The sequence below is a fragment of the Citrus sinensis genome, chromosome 3 (assembly GCF_022201045.2).
Source record: "Citrus sinensis cultivar Valencia sweet orange chromosome 3, DVS_A1.0, whole genome shotgun sequence".
NCBI lineage: Eukaryota > Viridiplantae > Streptophyta > Magnoliopsida > Sapindales > Rutaceae > Citrus > Citrus sinensis.
Window position 1 is genome coordinate 33,968,120 of NC_068558.1, and position 20,965 is coordinate 33,989,084.

Sequence of the window (20,965 nt, forward strand, 5' to 3'; positions counted from 1 at the left end):
CCCGACTGCAGTCGAGTATTTTGTCACAAAGAGCTTGTCATGTTTATTTTTAAATACTCGACCATAGTCGTGTATCTGTGTAAATACCCAATTGCAGTCGAGTATTTTGTCATGTTTATTTCTAAATACCTGACTGCAGTCGTGTATCTGTGCAAATACCCGACTGCAGTCGAGTATTTTGTCACAGAGCTTGGCATGTTTATTTCTAAATACCCGACTGCAGTCGTGTATCTGTGCAAATACCCGACTGCAGTCGTATATTTTCTTACAGTGTATTCCCTGTGCATATATGGCAATCCTGTTATATCACATAGATTGTACAAACTATCTTATCTATCATTAATATAATTAACAAAGAAATAAAATATATTAATGCTGTCAATTGTCTTTAATGAAATCAACAACATTCTCATCATAACTATTACATCTCATAGTCCAAAAAATGACACTACAAAGTTTTTTTCCATGACCTATGCCCAAATAATTTTACAGCCAAGACTTGTCGAAATTGTGTAACATGATCTTGTTGGCAATATGAATTGACATCAAGTCCATGGGCTAGGACCTCCAAGTACCGCAATAAAAATGCTCTACAGTCACCGCTAAAAAAATTCATATAAATCAATTGTTAAAAATCATCATTCTTATTATTATGTTCAAAACACATTATATATATAGTACATACCCTGATTTTTGTTTCGGGATGTCACGCACTCGCACGATGGGAAATTGAGCTGCAAATCACAACCATAGACTACATATAGTAGAATACAATTAATTAAACAAAATCAATAAAAAAATAGAAACAAATTAATTAGTAAGATGTATCAACAATGAATTGTTCAACTCCTGAATCAACTTTAGTTATGGCTATTTTATGTGATTTCAGCATTGAAGTATTTGCAGGTACTATATAGAGGCATCTCAGTTCTCAGATTGTGATTTCAGCATTGAAGTACTTCCCAGTTTCAAAATACTGGTAACAGAAACACATTTTGGCAGTAACATATTTTTCCTGACAAATTTGTAAACCACAAGTTATTCCTCTTTTTCTCTTTTCAATCTAACATTATTAATCAAATAAAATACAATTAATTTGTTCAATGACTTTATCACAGCTTCATGAACTAATTGTCAAAAACTAAAAACAAGTCTAGGACAAGTGTATTAAAGGGCAATTCTCCAATAGTTAACTAGTTGGAAATATATACAACAACATTTGCTGCACAATAATATCAAATCCTAAATGCTATGTGACTTCTTCAGTCAATAGCCTCACAGTGAAACAAATTAATAAAATGATCCAACATTGTTTCAAAATTCACAAGTCGTTCAAAACACATTTATTAATAGTGTACTATCAATAGTTTTATGCTGAAACAAATAGCAAATTGTTAATAAATTAGAATTGCAAAATAAAGGTTCTATAGCAAATAATAGAGAAAACCTAGATTGTAGCATAATGAATGCATACGCAGCTGAAGAAAATTGATATATAATTCCATGGATGAAGTTCAACTACAAACAAGAAGTAAAATTATATAAAGATCTAATGCATAAACTAGTGTAGCCATAACCGAAAATTCATAAGGATAATATTTGTTTTATCCAATTTTCTATGAATATTTAATTAGGAACTCCCACAACCATTATTAAAGAGCCATGAAATCACTCTCTTCAATTTCAAATCCACAAGTTAAAGAAGCTTCATTACATTACCAGCAAGAAAGATTATCAGTAAATAAGCAAGATAATGACCAAAATCATGTGGGTAATTTGTTTTTTAAAACCCTAATGCATATAACCCTAACAATTATACACCATAAATTCTCTTTATAAAGTAAAAAATAATTGTAAATGTGGTTAATGACCTTTAGTTCGGTGAATTTCCAACCTTTAATTCAGTGATTTTGTAGCCTTTAATGTGGTGGATGAACTTGCAGCAGCAAGAGCATGAACTTGCAGCAGCAGGCGTTGTGTATGGTAGCTCGTGAAGGTAGATTTTGAAATTTGAAGAATTAAATTGGGGTAATTCTGTAATTACACATTGAAAAAGGTAGATAAAGAAATTTTGAATTATGGGAGTGTAGTTGGATAAATACCTAACCTTTAGGGTATAGCGGGGACAAATCCCTGCAAATACTCTATTATCGTTTGTTTGCTTGCTTGTGGAAATAAAAGTCTCATGTTTCTTTGAAAGGTAAGCAAGTGTGAATGTTTCTATCTAGAGCTGGAAAATGCATTTCCGTGCAACTTACTTGATGAATGAAGTTTTCATCTCTGACCTTGATGTTTCCCTGAGCTGCATTCATTGCAGCTGATGTATTTCATTTTGTTTTCGAAGGAGTGACACAAAATCTCCTTTGTTAAGGTGAGAATTTAGAGTGGGTTTAACTGTTAACAAATAGCCTAATGTAAGACTTAATCAACTTCCTGCCCTGTTGTATGCTTATGAATTTTGATAGAGTTATGAGTTTGCAGAAGCTACTGTATTATATGTTGCTAGAGGCTGTAAAAATGAGGCAGATCAAACACACATTTAAATTTCAGTGACAATTTACTGGAAGTAAATTTCCTATGACCCTACATGTGACTAATTGATGAGAAGTTGACAAATGACAAAAGAAAGTGTATGAGCTTTGCAGGCTGGCATGCCGATATTGACTGTGTGGCACCATCCGCCATTTGGAAGTGAATATCATTATTCTTTAATCAACATGGTGGAGTCCACTGGGACCACACCACATGGTCAGTCTTATCTCTATTTCTCAATTTTCAGTATTCCATACATCAAAACAATTTCAGTTTTGTTATCAATTATAATTTCATTGTTGGTGACGATTCTGATTCCTTTCTTTCTGACAAAACGGAACCATGGTTGCTGTGGGAGAGATCTTACTCAACGCCTTCTTTCAGGTGTTGTTTGACAGGTTGGCTTCCCGTGATTTGCTCAGCTTTGTCCGTCAACTTGGAGGCGGGGTCGATTCCGAGCTCAAGAAGTGGGAAAGAAAGCTGAGGATGATTCAGGCGGTGCTCAACGATGCAGAGGAGAAGCAACTGACTGACGAGGCTGTGAAGATGTGGCTGGACGATCTCCAAGACTTGGCTTATGACGCTGAGGACATTCTTGATGAGTTTGCTACTCAAGCTTTGGAAAGCAAGTTGATGGCGCAAAATCACGATAGTTCTGGCGAGGTTCTCAGTTTCATCCCGGCTAGTTTGAAACCGAATGCTATTATGTTCAATTATAGCATGGGGTCCAAGATTAAAGATATCACTAGCCGGCTGGAGCAACTCTGCCAAGAAAGAATTGAACTTGGACTGCAACGGATTCCTGAAGGGGCGTCATCAACTGCTGCTGCTGCTCACCAGAGGCCACCCAGTTCAAGCGTCCCACCAGAACGTGAAGTTTTTGGTAGAGAAGAAGATAAGGCCAAAATTCTTGATATGGTATTGGCCGATAGCCCAAGTGATCATGCCAACTTTGCTGTAATACCCATTGTTGGCATGGGCGGGATAGGAAAAACAACTCTCGCTCGGGAGGTCTACAATGACAAGGCTGTTGAACATTCCAAGTTTGATGTAAAAGCATGGGTTTGTGTATCTGACGTCTTTGACATTTTGGGCATCTCAAAGGCACTTCTCGAGTCAATCTGCTGCGCAGCTAGTGGTCTCAAGACTTTAAATGAAGTGCAGGTTCAACTGAAAAAAGCAGTGGACGGAAAAAGATTCTTGCTGGTCTTAGATGATGTTTGGAACGAGGACTACAGCTTGTGGGTAGACTTAAAAGCTCCATTCTTGGCTGCTGCACCAAATAGTAAGATGATTATCACCACACGCAATTTACATGTTGCATCTACAATGGGTCCCATTGACCATTATAACCTCAAGCATCTGTTAGACGATGATTGCTGGTCTATTTTCAAAACGCATGCATTGGAGGGTAGAGATCATAATGCACCTGAAATCTCAGAATCATTCCGCAAGAAAGTTGTTGGAAAATGTGGAGGCTTGCCCCTTGCTGCAAAAACACTCGGAGGCCTTTTGCGTACGACGAGGCATGATGCGTGGGATGATATATTAGAGAGCAAAATATGGGATTTACCTCAATTAAGTGGGGTTCTCCCAGTATTAAGATTGAGTTACCATCATCTTCCTTCTCATTTGAAAAGATGCTTCGCTTACTGTGCAATCTTTCCAAAAGATTATGAATTCAATCAGAAGGAGCTGACTTTCTTATGGATGGCTGGAGGAATTATTCAACAGTCGCGAAACAGTGAGCAGCTGGAAGATTTGGGCAGCAAGTGCTTCTATGATCTAGTGTCAAGGTCAATTTTTCAACAAACCAGCCCTGGTAGTTCTAAATTTTTAATGCACGACCTTATCCATGATCTTGCTGAATTGGTTTCTAGGGGGACCATTTTCAGGTTAGAGGAGTCCGCCAACTTGTCGTCAAGGAGATTTGAAAGAGTTCGCCATTCTTCCTATGCCCGCAGTTTTTATGATGGTAAAAATAAGTTTGAAGTTTTCAATGAAATGGAACATCTACGACTACGAACATTCTTGCCATTCCACAGAAGAGGTGGCTCTAATACTAGTTACATAACTAGAACGGTTCTATCTGATTTGCTGCCAAAGTTCAAAAAATTGAGGATGCTATCTTTAGAAGGATACTGTATTGGTGAGTTACCGATTCCATTTGAAGATCTCAGACTTTTAAGGTTCCTCAACCTTGCTGACACTGACATAAGAAGTTTACCCGAGTCAACATGCAAATTGCTGAACTTGGAAATTTTTATATTAAGAAATTGTTCTCGTTTGATAAAGCTTCCACCCAAAATGAGGAATTTGATCAATTTACGCCATCTGGATATAAGAGGTGCGAAGTTGCTGAAGGAGATGCCAGTCGGAATGAAAGAGCTGAAGAAGCTTCAAACATTGTACAATTTCATTGTGGGCAAGGGTGAAACTGCATCCGGTTTGGAAGAATTAAAAAGTTTAAACTTTCTTTGTGATGAACTTTGCATTGCTGGATTAGAGAATGTGAATAATCCACAGAATGCAAGAGAAGCCGCATTATGTGAGAAGCTCAATCTTGAAGCATTGACTCTAGAATGGGGGTCTCAATTTGACAATTCTCGAGATGTAGCAGTAGAAGAGCACGTGCTTGACATTCTACAGCCTCATAAATGTATAAAAAAGGTGGCAATCAGGAACTATGGTGGTGCAAGATTTCCACATTGGATAGGAGATCCTTTGTTCTCCAAAATAGAGTTCCTTGAATTGGAGAACTGTGACAATTGCGTATCTTTGCCATCGCTTGGCCGTTTGAGTTCACTTAAACACCTTGCTGTTAAAGGGCTGAAGAAACTAAAAAGCATAGAGTCTGAGGTTTATGGGGAGGGTTTGTCAATGCCTTTTCCATCATTGGAGGTTCTAAGTTTTGAGAATTTGCCTGAATGGGAGCATTGGGACACCAATATCAGAGGAAATGTGCTCGTTGAAATATTTCCTTGTCTCTATAAACTTTCCATTGTGGAATGTCCCAAACTGTCTGGAGAACTGCCTGAGCTCCTGCCCTCCTTGGAGAAACTTGTTGTTAGTAAATGTGAAAAGTTGGTAGTTCCAATGTCTTGCTATCCGATGCTCTGCAGATTAAAAGTTGATGAGTGCAAAGAACTGGTCTGCTGGACTCCAATTGATTTTAAGTTGATAAAGTCTGTGACTATTTCAAATTGTTCACTAGACATGTATGGATGCAAGGGGATGCTATACAATGGTCCAGCTGGCTCTTCACTGCCGAAATCCATGACTATTACAAATGTTTTGGCGTTTGGAAAATTATTGAACCCTGGATTTCAGATATTAGAAACTTTGGTAATTGACAATTCTGAACAGCTCAAGTCATGGAGGCAGCATGGGAATTTCCGAGAAGAATATTTGGCCGTTCGCCACAGGCTTATCAAACAATTACAAGGGCTAAATATTCTCGCTTTCCCAGAAGAGGTAACAATTGAAGAAAGTTGTGTGAGTTTTGTTTTATTTCCAGAGATCAATTTCTTTCCCAGAAATCTGCGCTCTCTTCTAATTTGCAACAGCACAGCTTTAAAATCCTTACCTGATGAAATGATGGACAACAGTTCACAACTCGAAAGGTTGTATATCAGAGATTGCAATTCTCTAACATTCATCACAAGACGCAAGCTACCTTCATCTCTAAAAATTATAGAGATTGAGAATTGTGAGAAACTGCAACATTTGTTCGATGATAAAGAGGATGCTTCTTCTTCTTCTTCTTCTCCTTCATCCTCGTCCTCCCCAGGGATGCTGAAACACCTGAGTATAAAGAATTGCCCAGAGCTCACCAGTTTATCAACAGGAATCCAATTACTTGAGGCGCTTGAACTCCTCGACATACAGGATTGTCGAAAGCTGGAGTCATTACCAGATGGCCTTCACAATCTTAACTGTTTACAGGAGATTACTCTAGGGAGGTGTCCAAGTCTTGTTTCCTTCCCAGAAAGAGGGCTTCCCAACGCCATTTCAACGGTTCGCATTCGAGCTTGTCGAAGTTTTGTTTCCTTCCCACAAAGAGGGCTTCCCCACACCATTTCAAGATTTTACATTCAAGGTTGTCCAAGTTTTGTTTCCTTCCCAGAAAGAGGGCTTCCCCACACCATTTCAGAGGTTGACATTTTTGATTGTGAGAAGCTTGAAGCCCTGCCCAACGACATGCACAAACTCAACTCTCTCGAAACTTTAGACATAGGGAATTGTCCAAATCTTGTATCGTTTCCAAAGGAAGGTTTTCCTACCAGTCTAGAATCACTTGCAATTGGAGATTTCAAAATGTATAAGTCACTCGTCCAGTGGGGGTTGCACAGGTTTACCTCTCTTAGAGACCTCGAGATTGTTGCATGTGATGATGAAGCAGAGTGTTTTCCAGACGAGGAGATAGGAATGACGCTGCCCACCTCTCTCACTCGTCTGGACCTTTCGGGATTCAAAAATTTGATATCTCTGTCTTCGACGGGTTTTCAGAGCCTCACCTCTCTTCAAAGTTTGTGGATCTGGGATTGCCCAAATCTCACATCATTTCCAGAGGTGGGCCTTCCATCCTCACTTTTGGAATTACACATTTACGGTTGTCCAAATCTTAAAAAAGCATGCAAAAGAGATCAAGGAAAAGAGTGGCCCAAAATTGCTCACATCCCTTTCGTTGGGATAGACAGAAAATTCATATACGATCCAGAAGCAGAGGAGTAGATTCTACTATTAAGGTCAGTTGATTTGTATTATCCGCTATAACAAACTCCTCCTTTTTTTTTTTTTTTTTAAATAATAATTTTACAGTCACTCACGTGATTCCGTTTTCACAAGTCAGATTGTATGTTGAGGCTATTTGCCTTTTAATCGCAGATTAAATTATAACACTTATCTTAAAATTTAATACCATAGACAGATAGACGATTTTTTAATCCAAAGTTTTTTTTATTTTGGAGCAAGCATACTTGAAATTTCTGTCTTCAATATTTTGATGCTTTTTTAATTTTTGATCTAGTAAAAATACATAGCCTTCACCGGCAGGATTCTAGTCTTGGCTTTCACCTCTCTAACTCATCTGTCCCCATTGGGATTCCAGAAATTGAAATTTCTGTCTTCAATGGGTTTTCAAAGCCTCGCCTCTCTTCGATTTTGGTGGATCGGGAATTGCACAAATCTCACATCATTTCCAAAGGTCGAGGAAAAGAGCGGCCCAAACTTGCTCGCATCCCTTGGGTTATGATAGATGGAAAATTCATATACGATCCAGAGTCAGAGGTGTTGATTCTCTTATTAAGGTCAGCTGATTTCTATTATCCACTCTGACAATCTCCTATTCGTGTTTTTGTATTTTTGATCTAGTAAAAATACTGGTCTGATTCAAAACAGCACCTGTCCCAGAAAATATGATACAAGGCAAAGGCATGTTCTGAAGCAGAAATGATGCATTTCAAATTTTGAAATGAAGCAGAAATGATACAGCAGTTGCAGTATCCGAGGTACCTTTTGCATTTAACTTGCCTTTATTTGTTTTGCTTGTGACTTAAGAACACATCATTTCCCAGAGATTTGGAGAAGCATCTCAAGATGCTTAACAAACTTGACAAGCTTCAAGATGCACTTGCTCCCAAGCCTTGATTCTTCACAATGGAAGACCTGTGAGTACACTTATGCCCGCAATTATTGTTAAGTGTTAGCAATTTTGATGCAGCGAAATGGTTTGTGGATGCAAAGCTTTAAAACTGTTAAGAACTACCCTGCAGGCTTGTTGGATGCTGTATACTTCAAAAGCCACCAACACCAAGAACTACAACAGCAAGACTAGGTTTGCGTCACTTCAATCAGCTGAAATAATGATGCAAATGACACTATCAAGCTGGACTTAGAGACTAGTCAGGTCAATCATCCATTTCATCAACAGTTAATGTCATGATGGTGGCTATCAGAGGAAACAAAAGATCTGTTGGAATCAATTCAAACAGTGAGAAGCATGAGAGGAGCTTTGATTATAAATAGGCTCAATGAGCTCATGTTGGTAAGTGGTAATTAAGAAATTTGTGAGCTTAGTATAGTTTCAATTTTTTTCTGTTTGGGATATAGTTGATAAGTTGATACTCTGATTAAGAAGCCTGATTATAGTAGCTGACTGTGCTAACTGCGTTCTTTTATTTTTTATTTTTTTGGTTTGCTGTCGTTTTTTCTTTTGATTATTTGTTTAACATTAGATTGATCTGTTGAAGACTATGAGGAAGATCCAGACTTGGATGCAGGCGTGCAGCTCTTAATAGGTGAGACCAAATGAATGCTTTAACCATGTTTCTCACTTATGACAATGCACGGATCGAAGGCATCTGAGTTGATCCTGAAAATGTGATGGAAATACGTCTCTGTTTTCATAAAACAGAACAAATAGAGATCTGATCACGCCTGAGAATTCGTTGCATTGAAATTTCTACCATTGCCAAACATAGAATAAACTAGGGATACATTAGCTTTAGACTCAATTTTGAGGAGGAAGTTTGTACTTGCAGCCTATAAAATCATGTCCCTGTTGTATGTTTCTTTGGGAAATGAAAGATTCTGTGTGTTCTTTTATTTCAAGTTTGCTGAAATCGCATTTGTTTTCTAAGATGCTTTACAGAAGGCACCAACATCATTTTCAAAAATGCTGGGGTAAGATACATCGTGCAGTGCTCCTCAACATGAGAATTCCTGGCCGCATTACCCATATGTGGAATGATCTGAGAGTACAACCGTGAGAATGTTGTAAGGAGTACACAACCAGATGTGAGTAGTTTGAAAATGAATTCGCATGGAATGATTTCTTGCCAGTGCAGAAATGGCTTGGTTCAAAATATGCTCAGCTTCATTGACACTCTTCGGTAGGCCTCTCCGTCCTTCCATTCTTAACTACAATACTACTCTTGTCTGTCTAGTTATGGAATCTCTCTTTTAATCCTCAAAGTTTGAATTATATTATATTGCCTCTGTGTTTCCGCAGAAACTGAGTCGGTGATCCTTCAAAACAAGAAAAACCAAAAACAGATGCAGCGCGCGATAAGATAATGAGACAGATGGCTCCCGTTGCTGCATGCCACTTGCTTGTGTGCGTATTGGGACCATCATCAACAACATTGACGTAAACCCAGCTCAAGGTGGGAAGCTAGTTCGAGCTGCAGGGATGTTAACCAAGATTTTGAGAAAGAACCCACTTCAAGGTATTGCTTAGTTAGGCTACGTTGTGGAAATGAGAGAGTGATCGACCCTAGATGTCGCGCCACCATTGGTACAGTGTCTAACCCCAGCCATGGAGCTAAAAAGCTTAGTAAGGCAGGTCAGAGAAGTTGGTTGGGTCGAAGAGCTGTGGTTAGAGGAGTAGCCATGATTCCAGTTGATCACCCTCATGTTGAACGAAGCAAAAGTAGCGGTAACAATGGAAGGTGTTCACTCACACCTTGGGGCAAGCCTTGTAAGTCTGGGAATTAAACTGCATCTCGTAAGAAGAAAGAGAAATCAGCTGTCTGATAATATTGTCCTTTTCTGCTATTTGGTCTTTTTAACATTGTTACACTGTTTTTACATCTTTGAGGTTAGTTTTAGACCAATTTTTAACTGATCCATAATGAAACTGAAGTTTAATTTTTTATTAAACTTTCACTGGTTTTACTCTTCTGTCACTTCAATTTAGCATTGATTTAAGATGCTGAATTCTGTGCTTGGAGCTTGTAAATTGGAAAGAGATATTTTGGGATAGAATGTAGATTTTGTGTTTTGCTTTCTCAAGCTAGTTGTGACTTCTTAAAAGAGTCAATCCATGTCTTTCTATATTTTTCTTTTGTCTTGATTCTGTTTCTTCATACAGATTCTTATTTTATGCTTCACATACCACATGAAAGATGAAAACCTTTTCTGTGATTAGAATTGACTTGCATCACACATGAAAGATGAAAACCTTTTCTGTGATTAGAATTGACTTGCATCATAGTAACTTTAAACCACTGTGACATTTTTATAATAGCAGTATGAGATCTCTTGAAGGATTCAAAAGCATTTCATTTGATAGTCTTGGCTAGAGCTGGCAAAACGGGTTATCGGATCGTGTTCGTGTTGTGTCAAATTTAGGTCGACCCAAACCCAATTCATTTAATAGTCGTGTCAAAATATTGAGACCCAAACCCGACACGGAAAAATAATCGGGTTACCCAATAACCCGTTTAATATTTATATATTGAATAAAATTTACATCAAATATTTACATATTATCATACATACGTATGTACATAAATACATACATACATATATACATAATTTATCAATATTATAAAAATATACATATCTACCAATATATTACACATGTACACTATTGAGGTTTTAATTTTATATATATATATATAATATTATATATCAATATTATAAAATATACATGTCTATCAATTTTTACACATTTACACTATTGAAGCTCTAAATGTATGTAAAATTTTATAAATAAAACATTGTGTTTATATTCACCTTTTTAAAGAATTAAAAAAAAAAGAAAATCATCTCTAATATTTGAGTTTTAATTATAAGAATATGTAAATTATTTTAAAATAGAAAATATAATCGGGTCATTGATCGGGTAAACGGGTCAAGAATTTTAACCCAAACCCGACACGGAAAAAAATCGTGTTAACCCGGACCCGACCCATTTAATAATCGTGTTAAATTTGACAACTCATACCCATTTATTTATGTCGTGTTCGTGTCGGGTAATCGGGTCGTGTCAAATTTTGCCAGCTCTAGTCTTGGCTTCCATTATAAACTCCTTTATATAGATTGGTTGGTCTCTTTTAAAGCAATGTCTGTTTTATGTAATCAAAATTTTGATTTGGAAGTGTGTTTTAACACTACTAAAACTTCCTTGAGTATCAAAACGATATTGAGTCTTCTGTATCATCTGACTGAAATACATGAAAGCACACTTGGCTACAAAAATACATTTGGGGTTATTTCTGAAGTCTTCAACAGCACCTTTTTCCCCTTTTTCCCCATGGTGGTTTTTTTTAGTTCTCTTTATAGGTTTCTGAAAGTAATTCTAACATAGCATTTTTTTCAGAAACACTTTAGATGTGTGGCATTTAGAAAATCTCATTCCAGCGTTCACACAGTATATAGCGTTCACACAGTATATAGCATAGAGAGTTGGATTCATTTTATTTTTACGTGCATGTGGTAGTGCCCACTGGCATCCACTTTACTTGTATCGGTCAAAAGTTTTGTGCAATACAATATTAGCTTGACTGTAGCGTAGAGGAGAACAGGTTGGTGTTGGTCTGAATTCTGATATTTGAATAAATATAACAGCTCATGTGACTCCACCACTTTTTACTTGTTCTGTAGTCTGTACCCACCTCCATTGTCGGCACTGCCCATACAAGGTCTTTTAGCTTTTAAAAAAGTTTCATGATATTCCTTCGTTCACATGGATTTCTACAGTTTGTAGAAAACCTAATTAGGGCACATTTAATTAATATGCAGAAGATTCTTTTTTCTTGCTCACCAATAATTCTTTGTACTTATTTGAAAGATGTGTTTCAAAAAAATTAAAAAAAAAATTATTTGAAAGATGAGAAATCCCTTAGCCGAACGACAAACTCATCTATCAGTCCTAGCAAAAAAAAAAAAAAAAAAAAAACTCATGTTTTAGTAGTTTTTTTTTTCACTTGTATTCAGTCGCACAAGTGAAAATTGTGGGCAATTTTTCCCTTCAGTAAAATTGGAATAGATGTTTTTATTGACACAAATTTTCGAGCTATGTTTGGGAAACCCTTAGACTTAAGACTTTGTTACGATGATATGTATCTAAGCTTTCAACAGACCGTTGAGGTCTTATTATCAAAATACTAGAAATTTACAATTCTATTTTGGTAAGGACCAATTTAATAATGTTGTAATTTTTAAAATAATTACCATTAACTGCGTTATAAAAATAATCAATTATGAAGAAAATTAATTAAACATTTGGTAAACTTTATTTTTACAAGTGCTTTGAGTTTTAAAAATAGTCATATGTGTTCAGAAAATCTCACTTCTAAAATAGTATAAGAATAGAAAAAACTTAAAAAGACAAATGTATAAAATTTATTTATACATGCATTTATAAACATGTGTATATAATAACATTTTATGTGTACATATAATAATTGATAACTAAAATAAATATTTTTATTTATTAATTATTTTTTTGTCTCAATGTAATTGGTAATACTTTTTTTAATCTTCTCATCCTAAGTTTTTTATTGTTTTGTACAAAATTAAAGGTTTGGATTTTATAAAATGTCCACTCAAAAATAAATTGTTTTCTAACTAAGATTTGTTGCTAATGTATAACTCGAAGCAATACTAGATATTTGTAATTTTATTTCAAAAATTTTATTCAAATGATATGCCAAGCAATGAACAATAGTTGATAGCAATTTTTTTTTTTTACAATGTTCAAATCAATCAGTTGCATCATCTCACCATTTTTATTATGTCATGTTATTTTAAATGATTTATATATATATATATATAAAACATACTATGTGTTAACATCATTTGCATAACTTGACCCTTTTTTTTTTCTGCAAATACTAAGTCAAATTTACTCATCCCATTTCTACCTAAAATCTACCTGAAACTCATGCATCATTGGAAAGCAAATCCAAAGAATGCGGTGCGTTTTTCTTGGTAACAAATCAATAATTAGGTCAAGTAATACTACTAAGCGTGCTCAATTAATTCTAAAATATTACGGTGATCAAACTCATACTTGACGCAAGAGGATAAGGACTAAACTTCAATTAGGCATTATTCATCCAAAATTCATTGACTCGGCATTCTTTGCAAGTTGTAGCATGGGACAGCTAAGATAATTAGCAAATGATATGGACCATATGCACCCATACATTTGTGACATGTGAAACTTGGCATTAAAGAAAAGGTAATGTGTTAAAATTTAATAGAGGCCAACTCTTCATTGAATGATTATCAGATCCAATGAGCATCCTTTTATTGGATTAATTTAAGTCAATTATTGGTGGATTGGGGCCCACTTTACTCTACCAAATCGGGCTCCACCATATCACCTATTAACGACCACCTGTCCTTATCATAAATAGCAAATGTCACTTGTTTTATTTTGTATTTTACCAAAAGCAAAGTCACTATGAACCCAAATGAAAGTGACCCCAATTTTGGGGGTCATGAGCTTTGGATTATTATGGACACAAGAGACAAGCGCAATGTTTGTCATTTATCACTGGATAAGATTTAAGTTATCAACCCAATATTAGTAAATTCTGCTTGAAAAGTAAAGTTTGAAGCTTCATTTTGCGAATATTCAATGGTTAACATTTAAGTAATTAACCTGATATTAATCCAATTAAACTTTTTATGTAATCCAAGTCAATAATATATCGATAAACCTAAATTAATCTAATTGGACCTATTATTTCAACTTGAAAAGGTGAATCTATCATTTTTCAATTAATTTTGAATCAAGCTATGTAAAATATAAGCTTATTAAAGACATATTTTTATCATGTTAAAATATCGAAATACTTCTTACTCATTTCGTAATAACATTAACAAACCTTTTGGTAAATTTGACAGTCCAATTCAGTTGGGTTTTTGTTATTGAAACTCCAACAAAATTCATCACGATTATTAAAAACCCATTAAAAAAAATGAAGGTAACTATTTGAAAAATTCTAATTGAATTATTTAACGACTACATTTCAATAAATTGTGTTGCTAATTAACTTCCTCAACTTAAACTATATTTTTGTCAAGTAATTCATAACAAAGAATGTTAGATATTTTATTCGAATAATAACATTCAACATCCTTATTCTTTATGATTATTGCATAAAAACATATTTTATCCATTTACGTCACATATGTTCTTAAATTGTATAAGAAAATCACCAAATTTACTCTTGTAAGTTACTATATCAATGAACATGAAATTAACTAATCATTAAAGTCTCGGAATGACATCATGAGGGGGATTCAGTTACATTTATTGATATGATTAGATATATGTTTTCTCAAATATTAGTAGGAGGCTAGGAGCAATTGAACAGATGCAGCTATTAAAAATATATAATTACTTATCTCGTCAATAACTAACGATATTTTTTTATCTATGCTCAATAGGCGTCTGAGTTATATTATAAATTGTAATATTTGTAGATTGTAACAATTATTAAAAAAAAAAAGCTCCCTAAGACTAAATGACAAAAGGACTTTTTTGAAATAGATAGATAACGTATGCCCTTATTTGAGAAAAGGTAAAACATTAGGGATCTAAATGTTATTATAATCCCATGCACAAAAATACCAAAAAAAACTAATAACAACTAACCGAAAATCCCAGGCGTCATATTCCTTTTTACCGCGTTTTAAAATGCCCTCTCATTCATTCACAGTCAGAAGCTGTCGGCATGTCTCTTCCCTCTTCTCTCTCTCTCTCTCTCTCCACGTATTAAAACAATAAAACATATGCACACTACTTCGTATAACGGCTTTGCGCTTAAAATCTGCGCCTAACAAACTCACGAAATCACTCCTCATTTTTCTCTCTCCCTCTCCTCTTTCTCCTCCTCTCATTTCTTTTCAAATCCTTCCACCACCTCCCCCGCCTCTCTCTCTCTCTCTCCTCACCACCACAGCTCAACTTTTCCATGTAAACCTCCGCGGACGCCGTCGTTTCGACCTCCCACTCATCCGACGTCGTTTTGTGTGAATAAGATAACGATTTAAATTAAAATACGAAAATGGAGAACTTAACGGCGCAGTTAAAGCGAGGGATATCGCGGCAGTTCTCGACGGGATCGCTGCGTCGGAGCCTGACGAGGCAGATGTCGAGGCAGTCGTCGTTCGATCCGAGGAGGAATAACATGAGGTTTAGTTTCGGGAGGCAGTCGTCGTTGGATCCGATACGCCGGAGTCCGGTCCAGGACGAGTTGACGGTGCCGGAGAACCTTGACTCGACGATGCAGCTGTTGTTTATGGCATGCAGAGGTGACGTCAAGGGAGTCGAGGATTTGCTGAACGAAGGCAGTGATGTCAACAGCATTGATCTTGACGGACGGACGGCGTTGCATATCGCCGCTTGTGAAGGACACGTGGAGGTTGTTAAGTTGTTGCTTAGCAAAAAGGCTAATATCGATGCCCGTGATCGCTGGGGCAGTACGGTACATTTTTCTTTCATTTTTACATTGGTTTGAATTTACTATTGGTGCTCGAGCTTCTTAATTGTTTGATGCAATTTAAGCGCCTAATTGCTGAGAATCGTTTTATTTTGTGAAATAGAAACGTGCGTATTACAGAAAATTTATGCAGTGGGGATGTCCCTATACCTAACCTGTTTTTCATTATAGCCTAATAATATTGTTAGCTTTATCCAATTACATTTTCGTACTGTTGGAACGTCGAATGATAAAGTGACAATGACCAAATTTTAAACAAAATCTCCATGCAAATCAGCTAATATCAAAGAGATCAAATCCGAATATTTTCGAAATTTATCAAGATTTTTTTCTAAATTCATGAAATTTACTTTTACCTCCCTTTTTTTTTTCTTTTTCGTTTGAAGGCAAACGCAGCTAAGTGGGTGGATTTTTTTTATTTTATTTTTTATACTTGTTGAGCTTTTTAACATTTAATTGGACAGGCAGCTGCGGATGCTAAGTACTACGGAAATGTTGAAGTTTACAATATCTTGAAGGCCCGTGGAGCCAAAGTTCCGGTACAATTTGAACTAGTTCGATTTGAATAGAACTACTTTTTCTGTTTCTAGTTGCTAGTTATTATGTTAATGTTTTGAAGGATGGCATTTTACATATTTTCTTTCATTTTAGAAAACCAAGAGGACACCTATGACTGTGGCAAATCCTCGAGAAGTTCCAGAATATGAGCTTAATCCACTAGAGCTTCAGGTCCGGAAGGCTGATGGTATCACAAAGGCATGGCCCGTTCCCTTAATTTTTGTACATTATGTGATCCTTTACCATTCGTGTATTGTTTAAGATGTAATACCTGTGATGATATTCAATCTACTGCACATAACTATTTGTCCTAGCCCCCTTTTAAACTTATTTTAGTTGGCAATGTCCTTCTGAAGATGCCGTTAGCTACAGTTCTACTATCTATCATTAGCATACATTCATGTTTCCAAACATTGGAATGTGATAGAATAGAATGGCAGTTCTTTGTATGGCCAACTAATGGCCTTCTCCACAAAATTTTCTTTTTGTTATTAGCTTACATATGCATCATGTTGAAACATATTGGATGTACCATGTAGATCATTGACTGGATGGCTAACCTTATGTGCTTGATAATAACATATTTTTATTTTATTCTTGAGAAGAGTTGCCCAATTCAACCACGTAAATATGTCCAGAAGGTAGACACAGCACAATCTAATTCTCATTAATTAAAACTTACAGATTGCGTTGGCCTTTATTTTGGGGTGGAACTACATGATTAATTCCTTTGGGGTGGAACTATTTTAGCTTCCATTTGGCTTCTCTTGAATAACTGCCGCGCTTTTGGTCTTCCTAGCTCAGTTTGCATTTGAGTTTTTTTTTTTAAATGGTTGTTCTGGGAATCATAATGCATGGACTTCTGGGATTGAATAATAAAGCAGTTCTAAGTATCTATGAAAAATCTTTGATCAATTTGGTCGGTTGTTGGTGGATTTCTTTCCAATACTTCTGTGCAGGGATCATATCAAGTTGCTAAATGGAACGGTACAAAGGTTTGGGTAAAGATACTTGATAAAGAAAGCCATAAAGACCCAGAACGCATGTAAGCCTCTATTTTTTAGCTGCAAATTTTATCATCTTTCTGTTAAAGAGCGATCTATAAGAAAAATAATTACTTTTAGGAGCTGATTTTCAGAAATTTTCCCAAAATAATCAAATGTGGTTGCTTGTTACTGCAAACTTCGGTAGTTAGTGAAACTCTGTAGATTAACTATATCATGATCTTCATGATATTTTCAAGTCATTCTAAGACTGTATTTGCGACCTAACCCTGTATCCTAATTTCTTATCTTTTCAAACAGAAATGCTTTCACGCATGAGCTAACTATAGTAGAAAAAGCTCGGCATCCTAATGTGGTTCAGTTTGTTGGAGCTGTCACCCAGAACATACCAATGATGATTGTTTTAGAATATCATGCAAAAGTAAGCATGCCTATCACTCCCTTCCTCACTCTCTCTTTCCATAAACAGACGCACACGTCTGGAGGCAAGCATAAATAATATTATTATTTCTATAAGTTCACTCTCACTTGAGAAGGATAACTGCACTGATTTGATAGTATTTGTTTCTTTCGCAAATTGCGACTTAACCATTTGTTATATTGACGGTGATCTTTCAGGGTGACTTGGCAAGCTATCTTCAAAAGAAAGGGCGTCTTTCTCCATCAAAAGTTCTGAGATTTGCTCTTGACCTTGCTAGGTATGTGTAATTTTCACTTATATCTACTGATACTGTGTGTATTATGAATTTAAACAAGATATGCAACTCTCATTTTTTAACACTTGTAAAGTATTCTTTGTCAATTTGCCTTCATATTGTTTCTCATTGTGCATTCAGATGTTTGATAATTCTACTGAATTCCCTCATAATAGTTAAATCTTGTTTGATTTCTTGTTGTCAGGGGTATGAATTATCTTCATGAATGTAAACCAGATCCAATCATCCATTGTGATTTAAAGCCAAAGTAAGAGAAAAAATGCAGAGGTTATTCTGATATGCGCTGAAATTTCATATTGAATTTTTATCCTTACTCCTGGAGATCTGCTGTTCTTTAATATTTGAAATTTTCGTAAGGTGCCAGAAATATTTTGCTGGATAATGGAGGCCAGTTGAAGATATCTGGATTTGGTCTGCTGAGATTGCAATATATTTCACCAGAAAAAGCAAAAATAGTGTTTCCAGTGTCGCACATAGATCCTGCAAGTAAGTTTCTTACTATGCCCGACCCTTGGCTTAATTTGTGGTTTCATGTATTTATATATATGCCATGATTGATGCAAGTAACTGGTGCAATCTAAATTGACTTTTTTCTTTATAGGAAATGATACTGAAGCTCTAGTCTATGTAGAATGAACACTTTTATACATGCAATTATTATTTATTAATTAACTATACTTTGGCCAAAATAGGCATTAGAACAAATACTATAGAAACCTTGATTTGAGTTCAATTGATGATTGTGCTTTTTCTGATTGTAGATTTATACGTGGCACCTGAGATTTATAAAAATGAAGAATTTGATAGAAGTGTGGATGCCTACTCTTTCGGTCTTATTCTCTATGAGGTATTTTCCTACTGGCCAAATCCATAAACATATTATCATAGCTCCACACAATCCAATTCAAATGGTTTCAAAATATAGGGGCAATTTAAAATTTTAAATTGCTCACTAATTTTGCACTTGTCAGAATAACTTGAACCTTCCGAACATGTACTCCCTTACCACATGAAGCATTTGATCTATTCTGCAATAATCTTTTTTTTTTTTTCCCCAAAAAGAAGATTAGTGCTAAAATGCACAAAGGATGAAATTTTGATGCATCTGATGCACTTCCCCTTCTCCTTGTTTATCAGTTTTGGAGCAGTTTGTATCTTATTCATTTATTTCTCTGCACATTCTATTACGTCATTCATAGAAGGATTTAATGTTTTAACACCTCGCTTCTCTGTTTCTTTCTACATGGCTCAGATGATTGAGGGAGTACAGCCCTTCCATCCCAAGCCCCCTGAAGAGGTGGTAAAATTGATGTGTTGTGAAGGAAAAAGACCGCCATTGAAAATCAAGGCCCGAAGTTATCCTCCAGATTTAAAAGAGTAAGTAATATATTTTTGTCAAGAACACGATTTGCTGAATTCCAAAAAAGCTAATTTTGTAAGGTTGCAGATAGCTCTGAATCATTGTTTATGTTTACTTTGCTCATCTGAAATAAAGTTCTTAAGGTCACTTAATTGAAGGCTGCTAGTATTAAAAATGTTGTATCTTGAAGACACCCAAGCATTCTGAAAATGTTTTATGCCTAAGACTGGTTGACCTATATGCAGGTTGATTGAGGAATGTTGGGATCCAAAACCAGTTATTAGGCCAAATTTTAACGAGATCATTGCACGGTTGGATAGAATAGTTTGTAATTGCTCAAAACAGGGTTGGTGGAAAGATACTTTCAAGCTTCCATGGTATGCTTCCGTCACCAAATCTTTGCAGTTTTCTGTTATATATTACTCGAATTGAATACTTGACACGCACCTTGCATGTAGAGCGGTAGAGATATCGGACAGCTAGGTGTTTTTGCTCATTTGCCTTCTGATGGGCATAAATGATGAAAATTTGTACAAATTAGGATTAAGTACAAGCTAGGATTAAGTAAGGGTATAGATGATGAAAATTTGTACAAGTTAGGATTAAGTATAATATATGTAAGGGTTAAAGGATATCAGATCATAATTATAGGCAGAGCTGGGAACTGAAGAACAGACTGGATCAAATGACGGACCATAATGTTATCGCATAACATTGTTGATGATTCAGCTTGATTCCATGGGACTTAAATCCCGCTAACCTGTTATTTGTTTTTTCTACTTTTCGTTTGCATTTCTAATAAAAAATTGGGATGTGCAGGAAATAGCAAGGAGTTCCTTTCAAAAGTTGGAAAGATTTTCGACTGGGGGATGTTCAGTCTGGAGATTTTAGAGTTTCGTTTTCTACTTTTTGAGTTTCTTAAACATGCCAGTAAAAGAAAGAAAAGAGAAAGATGTTTTCCCTCATTCTTCTCTGCTCTCTAATGGAGCTGGAACAGTTCCTTGTTATGTATAACTTGTGAAAGTGTTTTGTATTTGTAAAGTCAGATATAAGTTACACGCAGAGGTAAACGTTTCATGTAATTTATTATCATATTTTGGATTCTGTTCTCGACTGAATAGAGAAAAATTAATTATTCGAACTATGTAACTCTAATTTATATGACCAACTTAAATATAATACTCAAGATCGAGCCGCGGCAAGCCAATACCTAACAAATGTATGTAATAAATTTAATTTTTTATAGTTGAAAGAAAAAAATGATTTCACACGCTAAGATATAATCTTAAATGTTTACTCTATTCATGTATTTGTAACTGCAATGCTCTTTAAAACCATGAACAAAAAAAAAAAAAAAAAATAAAATATCCTTCCACTAAAGTATGATTTTTGACCAAGGGGCATGTTAATTGTTACCTAACAATATATTCAATTTCATTGTTGCAAATTGTTGGTTCCATTTTTCTTTCCCCTTTTTTTTGTGTGTGCTGGGGTGGGGGGGGGGGGGGGGGGGGGGTTGTTACACGACTAAATTTGACAATGCAAAAAATA

At 35.7% G+C, this 20,965-nt stretch overlaps 1 protein-coding gene and 1 long non-coding RNA gene across 5 annotated transcripts in view; one reads left to right on the forward strand and one right to left on the reverse strand.

Moving 5' to 3' along the window:
* The window catches only part of LOC102618528 (integrin-linked protein kinase 1-like), a 78,847-nt gene extending 58,289 nt beyond the window's left edge, over nucleotides 1-20,558 (forward strand). The window contains exons 1-12 of one of the 4 annotated variants that reach the window (XM_006478487.4): nucleotides 15,059-15,761; nucleotides 16,241-16,315; nucleotides 16,428-16,532; nucleotides 17,294-17,379; nucleotides 17,639-17,759; nucleotides 17,957-18,036; nucleotides 18,239-18,301; nucleotides 18,419-18,540; nucleotides 18,816-18,901; nucleotides 19,307-19,431; nucleotides 19,660-19,791; nucleotides 20,234-20,558. In XM_006478487.4, coding sequence (XP_006478550.2) covers nucleotides 15,342-15,761; nucleotides 16,241-16,315; nucleotides 16,428-16,532; nucleotides 17,294-17,379; nucleotides 17,639-17,759; nucleotides 17,957-18,036; nucleotides 18,239-18,301; nucleotides 18,419-18,540; nucleotides 18,816-18,901; nucleotides 19,307-19,431; nucleotides 19,660-19,791; nucleotides 20,234-20,240 — 1,422 coding nt within the window. In that variant the 5' untranslated portion in view covers nucleotides 15,059-15,341 and the 3' untranslated portion in view covers nucleotides 20,241-20,558. Of the gene's footprint in view, nucleotides 1-15,058; nucleotides 15,762-16,240; nucleotides 16,316-16,427; nucleotides 16,533-17,293; nucleotides 17,380-17,638; nucleotides 17,760-17,956; nucleotides 18,037-18,238; nucleotides 18,302-18,418; nucleotides 18,541-18,815; nucleotides 18,902-19,306; nucleotides 19,432-19,659; nucleotides 19,792-20,233 lie in introns of those variants that run through there. The other 3 variants (XM_052436550.1, XM_052436551.1, XM_052436552.1) reach the window with 3 other exon arrangements.
* LOC127900976 (uncharacterized) lies at nucleotides 391-2,064 on the reverse strand. The gene is made up of 3 exons (XR_008052900.1): nucleotides 1,895-2,064; nucleotides 686-754; nucleotides 391-602 (listed from the first exon to the last, which is right to left on the reverse strand). It is a non-coding gene; the product is annotated as an uncharacterized LOC127900976 (long non-coding RNA).
* Nucleotides 20,559-20,965: the final 407 nt, after the last annotated feature.